The 16,643-nt window shown below is 35.4% G+C and overlaps 2 protein-coding genes across 6 annotated transcripts; one reads left to right on the forward strand and one right to left on the reverse strand.

The window, feature by feature from the left end:
* Positions 1–1,646: 1,646 nt before the first annotated feature.
* LOC109210393 (lysine-specific demethylase JMJ25) lies at positions 1,647–9,938 on the forward strand. 5 transcript variants are annotated; one of them, XR_002065543.1, is made up of 13 exons: positions 1,647–2,523; positions 2,647–2,792; positions 3,982–4,084; positions 4,170–4,302; positions 4,383–4,446; positions 4,533–5,247; positions 5,841–6,170; positions 6,684–7,208; positions 7,306–7,378; positions 7,456–7,541; positions 7,786–7,862; positions 7,950–8,061; positions 8,897–8,975. XR_002065543.1 is itself a non-coding variant. In XM_019373796.1 (13 exons), the coding sequence occupies exons 1-12, from the start codon at positions 1,927–1,929 to the stop codon at positions 9,467–9,469; spliced, it is 2,973 nt and encodes a 990-aa protein (XP_019229341.1). In that variant the 5' UTR covers positions 1,648–1,926; the 3' UTR covers positions 9,470–9,506; positions 9,616–9,938. The 5 variants fall into 5 exon arrangements, 3 of the variants coding, with proteins under 3 accessions (XP_019229343.1, XP_019229341.1, XP_019229342.1); XM_019373796.1 differs by lacking the exons at positions 7,786–7,862; positions 7,950–8,061 and adding exons at positions 9,389–9,506; positions 9,616–9,938 and having other exon boundaries at positions 1,648–2,523; positions 8,897–9,016; XM_019373797.1 differs by lacking the exons at positions 7,786–7,862; positions 7,950–8,061 and adding exons at positions 9,389–9,506; positions 9,625–9,938 and having other exon boundaries at positions 1,648–2,523; positions 8,897–9,016.
* Positions 9,939–10,046: 108 nt separating this feature from the next.
* LOC109210396 (protein MOTHER of FT and TFL1-like) lies at positions 10,047–13,041 on the reverse strand. Its single transcript, XM_019373804.1, has 4 exons — positions 12,730–13,041; positions 11,247–11,308; positions 10,834–10,874; positions 10,047–10,494 (listed from the first exon to the last, which is right to left on the reverse strand). Exons 1-4 carry the CDS (start codon positions 12,946–12,948, stop codon positions 10,265–10,267), a joined length of 552 nt encoding a protein of 183 aa, XP_019229349.1. The 5' UTR covers positions 12,949–13,041; the 3' UTR covers positions 10,047–10,264.
* Between the last annotated feature and the right edge of the window lie 3,602 nt (positions 13,042–16,643).

Below are 16,643 nucleotides of genomic sequence, written 5' to 3' on the forward strand. Positions count from 1 at the left end.
TTCATGTATAAATCCTTAGTTTATATAGTTACGTTTGATCACTTTCGTGCTTTGTCGTCTTACGTTGCCCTCTAGCTAGGTAATTTTCTACACTTTATTTCTCACTGTCTCTTAAAATCTATAATCTCCTCTTAGTAAAGAATCATGCTTTCCCTATTAAAAAAAGAGAAAATATTTTTCAAAACTCATTCTCAATCTTCGGTGCCCTCTTCCCCATCCCACTAACCCCTCCACCCCCACACCCTACTCAACCCCACCTCACCCCCACCTACCCACCCACCCCCTCCACCCCACTCCCGCTCTAAATATAATATTATTAATAATATTTTCTTTTCATGGTATAGATAGATTTTTTTTTTAATTTAAACAAACGAATAATTTTTTCATGATATAAAAAGTATCTTTTCTCATTTTATCAAAAAAATACTTTCTTTTCATGTAGAAAAGTGTTTTTTTCATTTCAACAAAAAAAAAATATATTTTCTTTTCATGATGCAAAAAATATTTTTTTTCATTTCAACAAAGTGAGTATTTTCTTTTCATGATGTAAAAAAAGTATTTTCTTTCAATAAAATGGGTACTTTACTTTCATGTTTAATTTTAGAAAGAGTACTTTCTTTTTCAACCAAAAAAGAGTATTTCTTTTTAGTTATGGAACACAAATTTCAATATTATTTTTGCGTAAAAATATAAAGCAGCATATTAGTTCCTTTGAGTCTGTACGAATTTAAACACATGGGGGAAGGGAGAGGGGTGAGGGGGTGAGGAGAATAGCATAAAAAAATATTTTCTATTTTCTAATCAAACACTAAAAAATATTGTCATTTTCTTTTTCGCATCAACTATAGAAAGCAGCTGTTTCGAAGAAAGTTGGTTCCAAATTGTGCAACCAATTTCGATTTCGAATATATTCATTATCAACCTTATGAGATTTAAATTTCAGTCTTGAAAATGCCAAGTTACAGCTCTTTTTGAAGGACAATTAATTGATCCATGCTCATTTCACAATAAACTTGCGCTGCTTCTTTGATATCTGTCTAATATTTACTTGAACAGCTTATACTACCAACATCAACCACAATAAGAAAAAATAATTTGAAGTGGCAAAATGCAACCAATTTGAATATGCAGAAAAAATATCCAACCCATGATCAAATACATTATTTGAACGTACCAACTGCTATCTGATATCCAAACTACGACATCATGTTTTAAACTCCTTGTTAGTAACTTTTCCAAGAATCCTGATATCCCAACCAACCCTATTAATGTATTCTCTGCCAAAAAGTGAAAAAGAGAAAAATTGAACAATCTGATCTATGCAACAATCTTAGTCAAATACAAAAATCATTTCTATCGTTCAACCAACTACGTCTCAATCTCAAACAGCTAAAAAATATAAATGAACCAGGAAAATGCAATCGAAACAGATTTTCTCATTGACCAATAAAAGAAAAAAATCATTCACGCACAGACAGAGTCTATCTGAATTTTGCCATATCTCATCAAAATGCAATTCAAAATTTTTCTGATTCATTCACTGCTAAGCTACACAGTCTGAATTAGGGAGTTCCTGATTGTGTGGGACTGATCAGATGCACACATCTATACAGTATATATATATATATATATATATATATATAAAACTACAGAATTTAAGGGGGTCATTATTGGATGATGCAGTGTCAAATAGATTCCACTTGTGATTCAATTGAAACTTCCAAGACAAATTAGGACTCTCTTTTTTCATCACTCCACACACAAAGTACACACTATCTGTTTATCAATATCTCATTAAACACACACACATACAGAAAAAGGTCACGCACTAAACCCTAGTCCCAGAAAACTCCTTGAATACACTACTTTCAAGATTCGATTTTTCTGAGAAAGTTTTGGATTTTCTTGGAAAATAGAAACACCCAAATGGCGGAAAACGGTGCTCTGCCGGACGATCTCCGGTGTAACAGAACGGACGGCCGGCAATGGCGGTGCAAACGGCGGGTAGTGGAAGGGAAAAAGCTTTGTGAAATTCACTATATTCAAGGTCGTCACAGGAATAAGAAGCAGAAGGTACCGGAGTCGCTGAAAATCATTAGAAATACGAAAAACAAGAAGAAGCCCAAGATTCAGAATTCAAAAGGGTCTCTTGAAATTGGGTTGAGAATATTAAAGAAGAAGAAGAAACCCCTCAAGCCTAAACCCTGTGTTTCAGAGGCATTAGATGAAGCTTTGAGGAGAATGGAACTTAAAAGAGGGGATTTGCCGTTAGAATTGATTCGGGTTTTCTTGAAACGACAATTAGAGAAGAAAAAAGATAAAGAATCGAAGAATGATTGTGCTGAATTAATGAGAGAGTTCCCCAATGCTGTAATGGCCATTCCTTCTACACCCGCGGAGAATTTCAACAATGCAGGTTCTATTTTGGACATAAAATTAGGCCTGGATTCGAGCTCTAGCCCCTTTTCGTTAAGGCATTTCCGATCAAAAAATATTGAACCCCTTCCAATTAGTACAATGCAGGTTATTTCTTTTTTCGTGTGAGCTTTTGTTTTAGTTCAAAAAACTGATGTTCTTTTGAATTGTTATTGTTGTGTATGCATAATAACTGTTGTAATGAATGTGGGGTGCCTTTTTGGTGATTAGGCCGTGCCATTTGCTAAGAATGGGAAGAATTTAAGTAGAGTAAACAGAAGGAAGTGTCATTGGTGTAGAAGAAGTAGCTACCGGGTTCTGATCAAGTGTTCGAGGTGTAAGAAACAATTCTTCTGTCTGGATTGTATAAAAGAAAGGTTTGATCTTTTGCTTTCTTTAGTTTTTGAACTAATTTACTTATATTTATGTATGCTTACCTGTTTTCTCACAATTCTCCTGCATGCAAAAGCATTTGTATTGAAACCATTTTGTTAGTGTTAAATGCATTCGTGGCAAGTTATGCCATCTGCCTTTGATTCTGGTACTTACCAGTTGAACTATCTTCAGCTAGATTGTTCAATGACTTTAACCTTTTCTCAAGGAGCTTACAACTAGCTATAAGTGGGTAAAATAATTGTTATTGGCTGCATCTGATACTCTCGAATTAGGACGACATTCAGTTAGGATGTTAATGACTTTAACCTGGTGGCATGGATCTTAGACTATGAGTTGGTAAGAAATGCAAAGGACTATTTAGGATGTCCTTGACATTTGACAAGAAGGTTGAGCTGTATTTTTCTTATTGCTTCTGCTATGCTGCTGTGTCCTGCGACTTCAGGTGATTTGAACAGCTGGAGTTTGAAAGTCTTTTCTGTTAGAGAAGAAAAAGCATAGGAAAAAATGAACTGTATAAAAGGAAGGGGGGGGGAAGGGGGGGGGAGTGGAAAGTCGTGGGATGTAAATGTTTGCTGATGTTTCTCTCCTTATAACCAAATGAGAATTGGTAAAAGATAGTAATTGACTGGGGGTAGGGGTGGGGTGGGGTGGGATGGATATGTAAGAATAAGTTAATAGTTACCTACATTTTCAAGCTTAGCTGAAGATTACCCAGTTCTTGAGGGATCTCTCCTTCAAGTAAATTTTCAACTTTGTTAGATTGGAAAGGGAAGATGGGATATTTCCAGAATATTGGTTCATCGAAAGGCACACAAAGCGAAGGTTTATTAGCGGACTTAAAATTGATGGAATGGCACCAGTGAAGTTATTGCTTTTGACATCAATTACTTTCAATCTCTGCAAATGAACCAAGTCTTCTGGCAAATCCCCGTGGAAAGTGTTGTTACTGATCTCGAGGGAAATGGTACCTTGAAGTTGCATTCTAGAAATGTCTAAAGCTGTGCCCCTATGGTGGCGGGAGCTGCAGCCTGCATGTGATGCCAATCCAGCTGCAAACTGAACTAGAAGCAGGGCAGTTGCTTGCTAAAATGTTGTTAGGATCAGATGAAACGTGGATATGTAACAAGAATAACTTGTTACGTGAAAGTTCTGATATTTGATCTGTTTTAGGTATTTGGAAAAGCAAGAAGTTAGAGGGGCATGTCCTGTTTGCCGTGGAGCCTGTAGCTGTCGGATCTGCAAAAGGAATGAATTGAAGCCCTCCAGTCATAAGGTCTGACAAAAGTGAAACTGAATTTGAGCCATCGTATGTACTTATCTAATTCTGATTCGCTTGTTTATGGACAAAATTGTACCAGGAATTCTGTAGGCATAAAAGGAAGGTTCAAAAAGTCCAGCTACTTTATCATCTGGTGCATCTGCTTCTTCCTGTACTGGAAAAAATAAATGAAGAGCAGAGAATTGAAGTGGAGATAGAAGCAAAGATATCGGGTACTGTTGTTTACTTGACACTCTGGGATTTGTTTATTTTTCCGAGTTTAAGACATCTACTCATATTTTACAATTTATAGGAAAGCAGCAACCTGACATTCAGGTTCAGCAGGCTTCAGCAGGAGAAGGAAAATTATATAGCTGGTAAGTTGATTGCTCCTGAGAAGTTTGGTTGTTAAGGATATTAGACCTGCTGCCTGTCTTATCCATGCTATTTTAATTCTGAGCAGTAGTAACTGCAAAACCTCCATTCTGGATTACCACAGAATCTGCTCTAAGTGTTCATATAGCCTTTGCTTACATTGTTGTCGGGAGTCCCGTCTTGGAAGCTTAGCTGAAGATTGCAAATCCGATGGTTCTAATGAAGAACAAGCTTGTTCTTCTAACTTTGAGCGAACATCAAGGATGAAGCATACCAGCACCTCAAGGCAAAGTTTCTCGGGGATACATTACTTGCAAGCTTGTGCTGATGGAAGTATATCTTGTCCCCCTGCAGAATATGGCGGTTGTAGTAATAGCATCCTGGATTTAAGATGTGTATTTCCCTACGCTTGGATCAAGGATCTGGAAATCAGTGCTGAAGCATTATTATGCAGCTACAACTTTCAGGACGCGGAACACATTTTTTCATCTTGCTCATTATGCAGGGGAAGTGATCACAAAGATGCTGTTGCTGATTCATTCATGAAAGTGGCTGAGAGACAAGATTCGCGGGACAAGTTTCTGTATTGTCCGTCTATAAAGAATCTCCGTGAAGAAAACCTTGAACACTTTCAGAAACACTGGGGTGAAGCTCATCCTATTATAGTACGAAATGTGCTTCGAAATTCTCCTGATTTGTCTTGGGATCCTGTTGTTATGTTCTGCACTTACCTTGAGAAAAGGTCAAACTGTTCCCGAGATAAAGAAGCAGCTAAGGCACAAAATCACTCGGACTGGTGTGAGGTAGGTTCTTTATGCTCTCTTCTCTAGATCTAATAAAATGCTCTATGTCCTCTGGGCCCTTGACAAGAATTTTCTTTTATCATCACCCTTGACTAGAACTTAACCTCTAAATTACAATATTTTAGGATGCAATTGACAAAGTTATGTTTATAAGGTTGAAATCAGTTGGGGTAGAAAGGCAATTCTCTATCAGAACAACAAATTAGTATTATCTATCATCTATATATCTAATTTGTTAAAGTCTTCCACCCTGCATTCTCACCATTTTTTAAAACAGAAAAGAAAGAGAACATTCTAAAGAGGGCGCCCAAATGTTCTTGGAGGTTAAACTTAATTCTCATGCTACATAACTAACAAATAAAAAGTCAAAGATATATAGATTAAAAATTAAGCTACAGCATCCTTTTCACCATCTTTTTAATTGGAATTATTTTGTATTGTACTAGTGCTTTATAAGGAATCATTTATATTGATGATGTTTTTTCTTATCCTCATTGGTTTTCTACATTTTTCTTTTTTAAATGAAGTAGCCTCTGAAAGTGTACATATTTATGTAAAAAGAATTTCATGGCCTGATAATCTGCAGTTTGTAGGTTGAAATAGCTAGAAAGCAGATATTTATGGGGTCACTTGAATGGCAAACACATGCAACAATGCAGCGCGATATGGTAAAGTTTAGAGCATGGCTTTCTTCCCATCTTTTCAAAGAACAGTTTCCTGCTCACTATGCGGAGATCTTGAGGGCTTTACCACTTCAAGAGTATATGAATCCAAAATCTGGTCTTCTAAATCTAGCAGTTAAACTGCCACCGGAAATGCCAGAAACTGATTTGGGACCTTCAGTCTATATTTCCTATGGTGGACCTGAAGAAGTATCACAAGCAGAATTTGTCACTAAACTATGTTGTGAATCTTATGATGTGGTAGGCTTAATTTTCTGCTATTATCTATTTTTTTGGTTTATTTTCTTATCTTGGCTGCATGCAATTGAACACTGAGACCATCCTATTTATTATATCTTCTCTGGTGACTGCTAATTTTCGAAAGATGAAACACATTTCTGCTTCTATGAAGCTACTAGCTAGTAAATCGTACAAGATGCACTAACATAGCATGGAAAGTTCATTGAAACTTTTCGTGATTCACCCCCCCCCCCCCTTCCCAAGACTCTCCAAAAATATCGATGGGTGCGTGTCGGATCCTCCAAAAATAGTGCATTTTTGGAGGATCAGACACGGGTGCGACAGCTGTTTCGGATAGTCCCAGCAACATAGGTAGCATGAAAAGGGAAATTTTAGTAGACTGGAACTATCCATGTCTTATGGCGTTCAATAGGGTTCTAAATGTGATTTCCTCTTACAGTCTGAAATAAAGATTGATCTAGCATGTGAGATGACAACTGAAATTTTGATTCATATTACTTGGGTTTTGCTCAGGTTAATATTCTTGCATGTGCTACCGATGTTCCCATTTCCAAGGAACAAGTAAGAAAAATAAAATGTTTAATGAAAAATAAGAAGCCTCAAGATCACAAGGAATCTACCAGCTACTCAAGTGATCAGAAAGGAAAATCATCTTTGCATAGTGGAGATACAGAAGAATCCTGTCTGCAGGATGCAACTGGCGGGCACTTGCCTGACGGTATTGCTAAACGACCTTTCTACTCTGCTGACTCACTAAATGGTCAAAGGTATGGAGACCAGGATGGCAATATCTCGAGTGACAATGAAAATGACTCAGAATTTGAGTCTGATGTCTCACTGTTCTGCTCTGGATCTGTTGAAAGATCTGAAGATTCAGACAGTGATTATCTTTTTGAAGATGTCGATAGTGCAAAGAAAGAAGCAAAATCTTCAGGTGCTCAATGGGACGTTTTCCGCAGACAAGATGTCCCAAAGCTTCTAGAGTACCTCAGAAGGCATTCTAGCGAGTTCACCTCCACGTCTGGTTATTCCAAACAAGTAAAGCCCTTTGTACCAAGAGTTTCGTGGTAAAGGTAGAGTATGAAAATAGAAATTAACTTAATCTTCATATCTTTTGGCATGTACCCTGCTGCAGGTTGTTCACCCAATTCTTGATCGAAGTTTCTTCTTTGATGCATTCCACAAATTGAGGCTTAAGGAGGAATTTGGTATATTTGCTTTGTCTTCTTTTATCTTTATTGCTTGGACGAAATTAGTACTAATTCTTAATGTTATTACTTTTTAGACGTTCAACCTTGGACTTTTGAACAACATCTTGGAGAAGCGATTCTCATCCCTGCTGGATGTCCATATCAAGTCAAACAACTTAAGGTATCCTTTACAGTGATGACCTTCATACATCTTCCACAAACACGATTTCCTCACTGCTCATGTAGAGTTTACTATATTGGATATTTTGAACATAGAATTAAGAACTGCAAATTCTTGTTTTAAACCCCATGAATTAGTTTGAAAACAGAAAGAAGAATCCATTGACCAAGGACAGTATGTTACTATTTTTTCTTTAGAATTTTTCTGGTCAGTCATGGATAAATAAATACATATGAAATGACAGACTTGAAGATAATTGTAAGTAAAGACTATGGATCAATTGAATAGATCCCACCATATTCAAATGACGGTTCGTTTAAGGTGACTTTTCCACTCTGTAACTTCTTTTTAAGGAAGTAGATTTCTCTCTAATGTGCAAAATTATTAACAGAAGCTTATTGGTGGCAGTGTTTTTAAAGGATCGGATGAGGAACGCTTATGCCCTGAAACTAGGTGCAAAGCAGGCTGGGTGCTTTGCCTTGCTTAGGTGGCACTTCAGTGCAGACACCAAGGCGCTACGGTGTGCGCCTCTTCACCCACGGGCTCTGTCTTGAATAGGACGACACTAAACAATATATATAGTTGGCAAATTGATATATCAATTTTCACGATAATAGGAAACTTTTGATAGAGCGATAAGGAATAGGAAATTAGATCCAATCGAAGAAAATAAGTCAGCGTACCTAACATAAAATTTAAAATGCATATGTGCATCTGAATCATAAATTATGGTTTTGTACTTGATTTACGTTAATTTTACTATGTATTTCACTTAACCATAAATTTTCATTTCTGTTATCCATATATTATTTTTATAGTTATATTGTCTTGCATTACAAGCATTTTTCTTCCTTTGCGACTTTCTTCACTCAAGCCCATGCTTTGTTGTGCATTTACACTTAAAGTGCATACGAGCCTTGGCACTTCTCTAAGCTTCTTTCATTGACAGCAGGGATTGATGGTAACTGTTAGTTAAAGGTTATTGGCACGCAAGATCATGATTAAAAATTGTATATTACCATTTTTGAACATCTCATTGTGAATTACTTATCTAGAGAGAAAAAAATATCAGAAAGTATGTTAGGCGACAATTTTAGCTGAATCAATTCTCACCATATCCAGCTTTGCGACAATTTTACTTTTCCGTATTCTGATTAAATCATGCTGTGAGCTGTTCCCTTGTACCATTACCTCTTCTACGTCTAAAAGAGCCTTAGACCAGCCTAACATTGATTGCATGTGCGCATATTACCAGCTCAACTGAATCTAGTCTCATATATATTTGTCAGTTATCTGGATGCTTTGTTTCTTTTAGCGCATAATAACTGACATAAGATTCTATTCACTGTGTACAGTCATGCATCAATGTTGTTCTGGACTTCATCTCGCCTGAAAATGTTGCTGAATGTATCCACATAATTGATGAAATTCGTCTACTTCCTGAGCACCACAAAGCCAGGGGAAAAGTGCTGGAGGCAAGTTTCACAACACTCTTTGTTTTAGTTGCTAAAAACTCTGGTTCAAACTACTATAATGTAGACACCCGAACATGGCATTGTTTGACGAATCTACAAAGTTATGCTTTTCTAAGGCTTCTGTTGGCTTTCATGTTTAGTAGCAGAAAGCATGTTTGAGAAAAATGTGTGTAAATGTTTGTACTTCTGGTCCTAGATCTAGCCTTACAATTCAAAAGGAAAATGCTCCTACATCCGGTTGTTCTTTTTCATATGCCAGCTTATTAGTCCAAAGTAGATCTCATTGTGTGGATACCTTATGTTATTTTTGTGTATGTTTTCTCACAATCCATGATGATTTCATTAATATACATCTTATAATGCATCTAGCAGGTGAAGAAAATGGCTGTTTCTGGGATCAGCAATGCAATTGCAGAGATTCGCGACCTCGTGCATGCTAAGCAGTCCTCTTGAGAGATGATAGACATGCAGTCTGTCTACTTATGCAATAGTAAGTTTAGGACTTGGTAGAAGACTGTACAAAGACTATTTGTTTTAATAAGGTGAAAAGTATATATGCAACTTCATACTTTTCAGAACTGATTGATGCAATCTGATAGATGTTGCAGGTTCATGCTACATACTGCCAGGGAATGGGATCTATTACATTTTTCGACAAAGAAAGGATGAATGGACATTGATTAGGTTAAGATCCTTGTCACTCGCGAGCAATTGGTTGTGTATATATTTGAAGATGAAAATCAAAGATCTCGCGAGTGGCAGATTGAACACATAAAATGCCACGAAAACGTATATTCAATATTCATTGTACATGCTTCGTTAGGGTCCTTTTGATGCTTCTGTAGATGTCCATAATTTTATTTATACAATTCTTACTCTTCTAATAATATTGGTGTTGTCCACAACAACATTCATTGATCAATTTATAACTTCAATAGCTACTTCGTGCGACTCCACACCCAAGTTCTTTTTATACAAATTCAAAAACTAGTTTCTTTGCATTGTATAAAAAACAGTTACGTTACAATCATGAATCAAGAGAGGAACAAGTCATATAATAAAGCATTACATGTATTCTTACAGATATAATTGTACGTACATAAACACAGCTATACATGACTCGATCGGTGTAGAAGAGTACTTCGCTAACAAGCACAAGCTATAAATTACATTGCTATATCTTCACACACACACACATATGTAACCTATAGCAACATGATAAATACATAGTGTAGAGAGGGTAGCTAGCTAATGTTTCTTGTTTGCAGCAGCATGTCCCTTCTGTGAATTAAAGTAGAGGGCAGCCACAGGAAGACCAAGTCCATTCTCACTTGCAAACTGGCGAGTCTTGAAATTAGCACGCCTTTCTGGTGGTTTATGGGGCACTTGCTCCGCCTCCGTCTGCCTAAACAAAGTAAACACGTATCGATGTATCCCCGTTGGTGGCTGAGGTCCCATATATTCCATAAGCTCCCTTCCTGCAACCCCATCACATGAAGAAATAATGCGAGAGTTTTAACGTTTTAAGTACTGATAATATTTACATTATCAGACAGCTTGTAAGGTAATATAGGTGAACTTCTATAACAAGCAATATTCATTAGCAACTTCATAGAAAGAGCATTATAGATTAAACTACACCAATGATGTAAAAAATCTCACGCTGTAAATATCAAATGACACTAGTAATTAAAAAAATCATTACACTTTCGGTATATGTATAATGTCAACGACACCATATAAGTGTTTGATTAGGAGACAAAATAAAAGAACAGTCATACTAAAGCTGTATTATAATTAATGTAGGTATGAGCTACCTTCAGAGGCATCACCTCCCTCTGCAATATCCGTGACAATCCTGTAAGAAATAGTAGCACATCATATAAAACAACTTATTATCATCTCTACTTCAATATCAAAACCATGCAGGTTCTTTCTGCTTTCGTATTTAGAAGTAGCTAGATGTAGTACGAAAACAAAGATAAGTTCAAGTGTCACGTGTAACGGGGTAAGGTAATTTTACGTAAATTTTTTGATAAGTATTAATTGGTAACCATAAGTAATAAGTAAACTATTATTACAAGTTAATTAAAACTAAACTCCCTGTGTAAAATATCTTTACCCTATTAGTGCATAGACGGAGATAAAAAGGATGGTCAGTTGAAATAACTCAAACAAGTGGAAAATTTGTATGCGCAATTGAAGGAAAAAATAAAATAAATCAAAGTACCAATGGAGCCATTCTCTAAAAGTCGGTTCACTGGGACTAGGAGCATCTGGATCAGCCATTACCTGTGAAAAATCCAGTTGCGGATACAACAATAAGTCCTCTTCCAATTTTCTCTCTAATAAAGTAATAATCACTGCTCATATATGTTTACCTACATTCATAAACGACAAAATTCTATCCAAATTAAACCCAGTCGACAGATAAAAAAAATGACACCATTACTATTATTAAAATCTTTCATAATTTTTAGGAATTTTTAATGGATGTTCAACTTCATTAAAGATATTGATAAAAATATTCACCTTAGTACGAAGAATTCTGTTTTTTTTATTTAATGAGAGGAGTGCTCCGTCTAGTACTATTTACTTGTCGCTTTGACAAGAGTTTTTTGATTAAAATAATTCTTATTTATTACTTAATCACTTTTTAAGATTGCATTGTATTGTTACCTATTCATTGTATTATTACTTTAAATACGATGTTTGTTTTGGTTGTTACTTAAATTTTATTGTATCTTATCGTTTTTGACTCTGGTATCTAATAAGTTTTACCTACTATATTTGAACCAATGACTCCCGCCGTATGAAGCAGTACTCTAACCACTGAGTTAAGTAGGTCATTTATCATCCCAAAGAGAACCAAATGAAACCCATCCTGTCGATGGATTATAAATATCATATTACTTAATAAGCAATACTAATCTAAGGAATACCGCTCAAAGAGATCAAAGTAGTCATTATCTGCTCTTCTACCGTGAGAGGAGCTGATTGGGATTGTTTAAGCAATTCACGTAACCGTTGACCTCTTGCCAATTGATTCTGAGTAGCTTTATCGAGATTCTGAGTAGCTTTATCGAGATCAGAAGCAAATTGTGCAAAGGCACAATTTGCCAGCTACTTTTAATTTACCAGCTACTTGTTTCATGGCTTTTATTTGAGCTGCGGACCCCGCTCTGAAAACGGAGATACCCACATTAATAGCAGGTCTGATTCCAGAATTGAGTAGGTCAGCGGAAAAGAAGATTTGTCCATCAGTAATGGAAATTACATTAGTAGGAATATAAACCGAAACATCTCCCGATTGGTTGTTACATAATGACGAAATGTGCCACTTTATGTAAGGAACAATTTGGTGTGGTTGCGCAGTTATTAAATAATTTTATTTTATAATTTATTCTACCTTTTTAACCTGTATCATATTTTTTTTAAAATAATATTGCAAGCTTATTCTACATATTCCTGATGCGTGATATCATGAAACAACAAACGATATAATCTATTCAAACATAGTATTCCAAATGATACAGTATAATACAATACGATACATTATGAAACGATGTTTAATAACCATCCAAACAAGCTGTTAAGCATTAATAATCAGAGTTGTTTAACTAAATTGCACTTATTTATTATTCAACGACATGTCTGTCTAGAATAATGTAATATGTGGGACTGAAGGAAGTACTAGCAGTAGGCAGACTTACAAGGGTGTAAAGATTATTAGAGCCACGAGAACCCTGGATATGAACTCTAGGCTTTTGTGCAGCTGCAGCCGGTTTTATTTCAACTCCATTAGATATTTGTTTGGAACCATACTCCACGCTAAACTCAACCACCGGAACAAACATGTCGACAACATCTCCGATCACTTTTCCGACAACTAAAGGATCCACTGACCTCGGAGGATTTACCATGTTTGCCATTCTCACAATTAATTGACTGATTGGTATACTACTAGGAAAAACTAGTCAATTTTTGTGAAGTGACTGAAGTTGGTGAAATGGTTAGAGTATAATTAGGAGATGTCGAATATATAGTAAAGCGGACACGTATAGAAATGGTCATTGTCATGTTAACACTGACGTTGCTGAGGGGACACGTGTTATGTTTAGAAGTACTTGTGGTTAACAATTAACAAATCTGAGAATGCGACAGTACAAGAAGTATATCTTGAGGGCCGCCGAAATGTTTTGTTGGGACATATATCCAGCAACAAAGGAGCATTAAGTGATGATATTAGAAGAAAAACAAAAACAAAAACACAGCAAAGGCTAATTGTGAAGGAGCTGTGAAATTTGTAACTGCCGTTTGAGTCTTCCGTTAAATGTACTATTTGCTCAACTTGAGCAAACTTGGATGATAGATGCAAGTAGAGCTGTCAATATGGGCGGGCCCGGTCAAGTCCGCCCACGTGAACTTTAGCAATTGACGGACTGGGCTGGGCTAGTCCATCATTTTAATAGGCTTTATAATGTGTAAAAATTGCACGGGTCGCCCTATTTGGGCGTCCCTTTTTAACCTGTAGCCGCTTTGTCTTTTTGTTTGCATCCGTACCCACTTTTTAAAAAACTTCAGCTTCCTTTATAACTGGGAAACTTCAGCTTTCCGGGTTACTAAACAAAAACTTCTGCTCTAGAGCTGAAGTTTTTATTTTATAACTAGCAAACTTCAGCTCTAGAGCTGAAATTTTCGGGTTACTAAGCTGAAGTTTTTATTTTATAACTGGCAAACTTCAGCTATAGAGCTGAAGTTTTTATTTTATAACTTGAAAACTTCAGCTCTAGAGCTGAAGTTTTCGGGTTACTAAACAAAAACTTCAGCTCTAGAGCTGAAGCTGAAGTTTTTGTTTTATAACTTGAAAAGTTTCCGGGTTACTAAACAAAAACTTCAGCTCTAGAGCTGAAGTTTTTATTTTATAACTAGAGCTGAAGTTTCCGGGTTACTAAACAAAAACTTCAGCTCTAGAGCTGAAGTTTTTATTTTATAACTAGGAAACTTCAGCTCTAGCTGAAGTTTTTATTTTATAACTGAAAAACTTCAGCTTTAGAGCTGAAGTTTTTATTTTATAACTGGCAAGTTCGCGAGTTAAAAAAAAAACTTCAGCTCTAGAGCTGAACTTCAGGCCCGACTACTAAAATGCTGAAGTTTTGTGTAATTGCCTTTGCTACTTCAGCCCCGTGTGCTGAAGTTATGTGAAAAAGCGGGTACGCTTGCAATTTTTTTTGCAAAGCGGGCACAGGTTAAAATGTGGCACAAAAAGCGAGTATAGATGCAAATGCCCCTTATAATGGTTAGTCCATCCCAATTCTATGTGGGCTGCGGGCCTCCACGGGCCGGTCCATCATTTTTTAAAATATAATTTTATATTTTTTCTTTAAGTTCTAACCTAAAAAAAATAAATATTTAAAAGTTAGAAAAATCTAATTGGAAATTTTTTACAAAACTTAATAAATTTTTATACTGTTCCAATATATCTCAATAAACACTAAAAAAGTAATAGACAAGACTATATTTCATTCACTAAAAGTCAAAACTCAAAACAAACTATTCAAGAGAACGTCCATGACGCTTATGGGATATCCAACGCATCATCTTCATCAAACACATTTGAATCCGCTTGTGAGAAGGTTGTCCTAACATCTTCACTTTCATCTACATCTGCAATTCGTATACAATATTAATTAGTTATATATTAAGAATAATTAAATTTTTAAAATTGATTAACGTTTTAAGACTTTGATCTTTTAATACGATGAGTTTAATAAACTTTAAGCTTGGGATACTCTTCTTGTTATTTTTGTGTCATATATTTTTTATGTTTTATATATATATATATATATATATATATATATATATATATATATATACATATATTTTAAATACGTATTTTTATTAGGCCCAAGCCGACCCAGCCCAACCTCAATCAAGCCTCACGGGCCACGGACTTACTCGGACCGGACTTAAAAGCCTCATTTTTAATGGGCTTCCAAAATTCTAGTCCAGCCCTGCTAAATTACGGGCTGGGCTGAGCTGGTCCAACATGCCAAGCCCATATTAACAGCTCTAGATGCAATACTAGTTTAGATTTATCCCTAAATATAAGGGATAATTTTGGTTAAAGCTCCTAGAAATAAGTCAAAATTACGTAAAAGAAGTTTCTACTGAACTTCTGGTTAATGAAACTTTGTGGGCGTTTGGACATAAGAATGGTAAAATTCGAGAAAAATTTAAAAAGAAATTTAAGTGAAAATGGTATTTGAAAATTAAAGTTGTGTTTGGACATGAATTAATTTTGAGTTATTTTTTAATTAGTGTGAGTAATCTGAGTGAAAATTTTGAAACAGCTTTTTAAAAATTTTCAAATCTTCGAAAAATTCCAAAAATCATCTTCAAATGAAAACTAAAAATTTTATGGCCAATAGGCTCAATAGTATAACTCGTAAGTTTAACTTTTTACTCGTAGAAGATAGCCTACATATACTTTGAGTGAATATATATAATTTTCACTTTTCACATGTACAAGATAGCCCACATACTAAGTAGCCCGAATTTAGGATCCACTTTAACACCGTAGAACCTAAGGGGCCATTTGCATCTATACCCGCTTTTTGGATCACGTTTTAATTTGTGTCTATTTTGCAAAAAAAATTACAAGCATACCCACTTTTTCGCATAACTTCAGCATACGGGGCTGAAATAGCAAAGGCAATCACGCAAACCTTCAGCATTCTAGTAGACGGGCCTGAAGTAGCAAAGGCAATACGAACTTCAGCAGAAGATGCTGAAGTTATTTAGTTCATTTGTAAAAATTTCAGCACTAAATAAGCTGAAGTTTTTTTGTCCTGGATTCATTAGTATTGTCATAAAAATTTTTCAAAAACTTCAGCAGAAGATGCTGAAGTTATTTAGTTCATTTGTAAAAGCTTCAGCACTAAATAAGCTGAAGTTTTTTTTATCCTGGATTCATTAGTTTTTTCATAAAGCTTTTTCAAAAACTTCAGCAGAAGATGCTGAAGTTATTTAGTTCATTTGTAAAAACTTCAGCACTAAATAAGCTGAAGTTTTTTTGTCTTGGATTCATTAGTTTTGTCATAAAGCTTTTTCAAATTATTTAGTTCATTTGTAAAAACTTCAGCACTATATAAGCTGATGTTTTTGAAAAAGCTTTCTAACATACTAGATAAATAATCACCTTATTCTTTCATAGTGTATTACTACTATAAAATAATCAGATTGCCAACAGTATCTAAATCATAAATTTTTGAAACAATAAACGTGAAAAGAACAGAATTATCATGAAAATAATCAGTAAGTGTGACCTTAAACTTCACGTACGTGGAAATATTCATAAATTATTGTCTACTAACCTAAGTAATTATTTATAATTTATTTTTAAATAATCTGATAAACATACTTATGGCAATCATCCCATGAACTGAAGTTTCATAGCAGCACCTACAGCAGCAGAAGAAAGAAGAAGAAGAAGAAGAAGAAGAAGAAGAAGAAGAAGAAGAAGAAAACGAAGGAGGAGAAGGATGAGGAGAAAGGGGACTGAAGTTATTTAAAAAGTGGGTACAAATTAAAACTTTAAAAAAAAATAGGTATAGGTTAAATGGGG

The sequence above is a fragment of the Nicotiana attenuata genome, unplaced genomic scaffold (assembly GCF_001879085.1).
Source record: "Nicotiana attenuata strain UT unplaced genomic scaffold, NIATTr2, whole genome shotgun sequence".
NCBI classification, from domain to species: Eukaryota; Viridiplantae; Streptophyta; class Magnoliopsida; order Solanales; family Solanaceae; genus Nicotiana; species Nicotiana attenuata.

Bases quoted from the DNA above. Each gene is read 5' to 3' on its own strand.
- LOC109210393 (XM_019373796.1), top strand. From the start codon at position 1,927: ATGGCGGAAAACGGTGCTCTGCCGGACGATCTCCGGTGTAACAGAACG. The intron at 7,209-7,305 runs GTAAAGCCCTTT...ACCCTGCTGCAG, and splicing joins CGTCTGGTTATTCCAAACAA to GTTGTTCACCCAATTCTTGA. The intron at 9,017-9,388 runs GCAAGTTTCACA...TGCATCTAGCAG, and splicing joins CCAGGGGAAAAGTGCTGGAG to GTGAAGAAAATGGCTGTTTC.
- LOC109210396 (XM_019373804.1), bottom strand. From the start codon at position 12,948: ATGGCAAACATGGTAAATCCTCCGAGGTCAGTGGATCCTTTAGTTGTC. The intron at 10,875-11,246 runs GTACTTTGATTT...TATTTCTTACAG, and splicing joins TTTAGAGAATGGCTCCATTG to GATTGTCACGGATATTGCAG. The intron at 10,495-10,833 runs GTAGCTCATACC...ATGGGGTTGCAG, and splicing joins GGGAGGTGATGCCTCTGAAG to GAAGGGAGCTTATGGAATAT.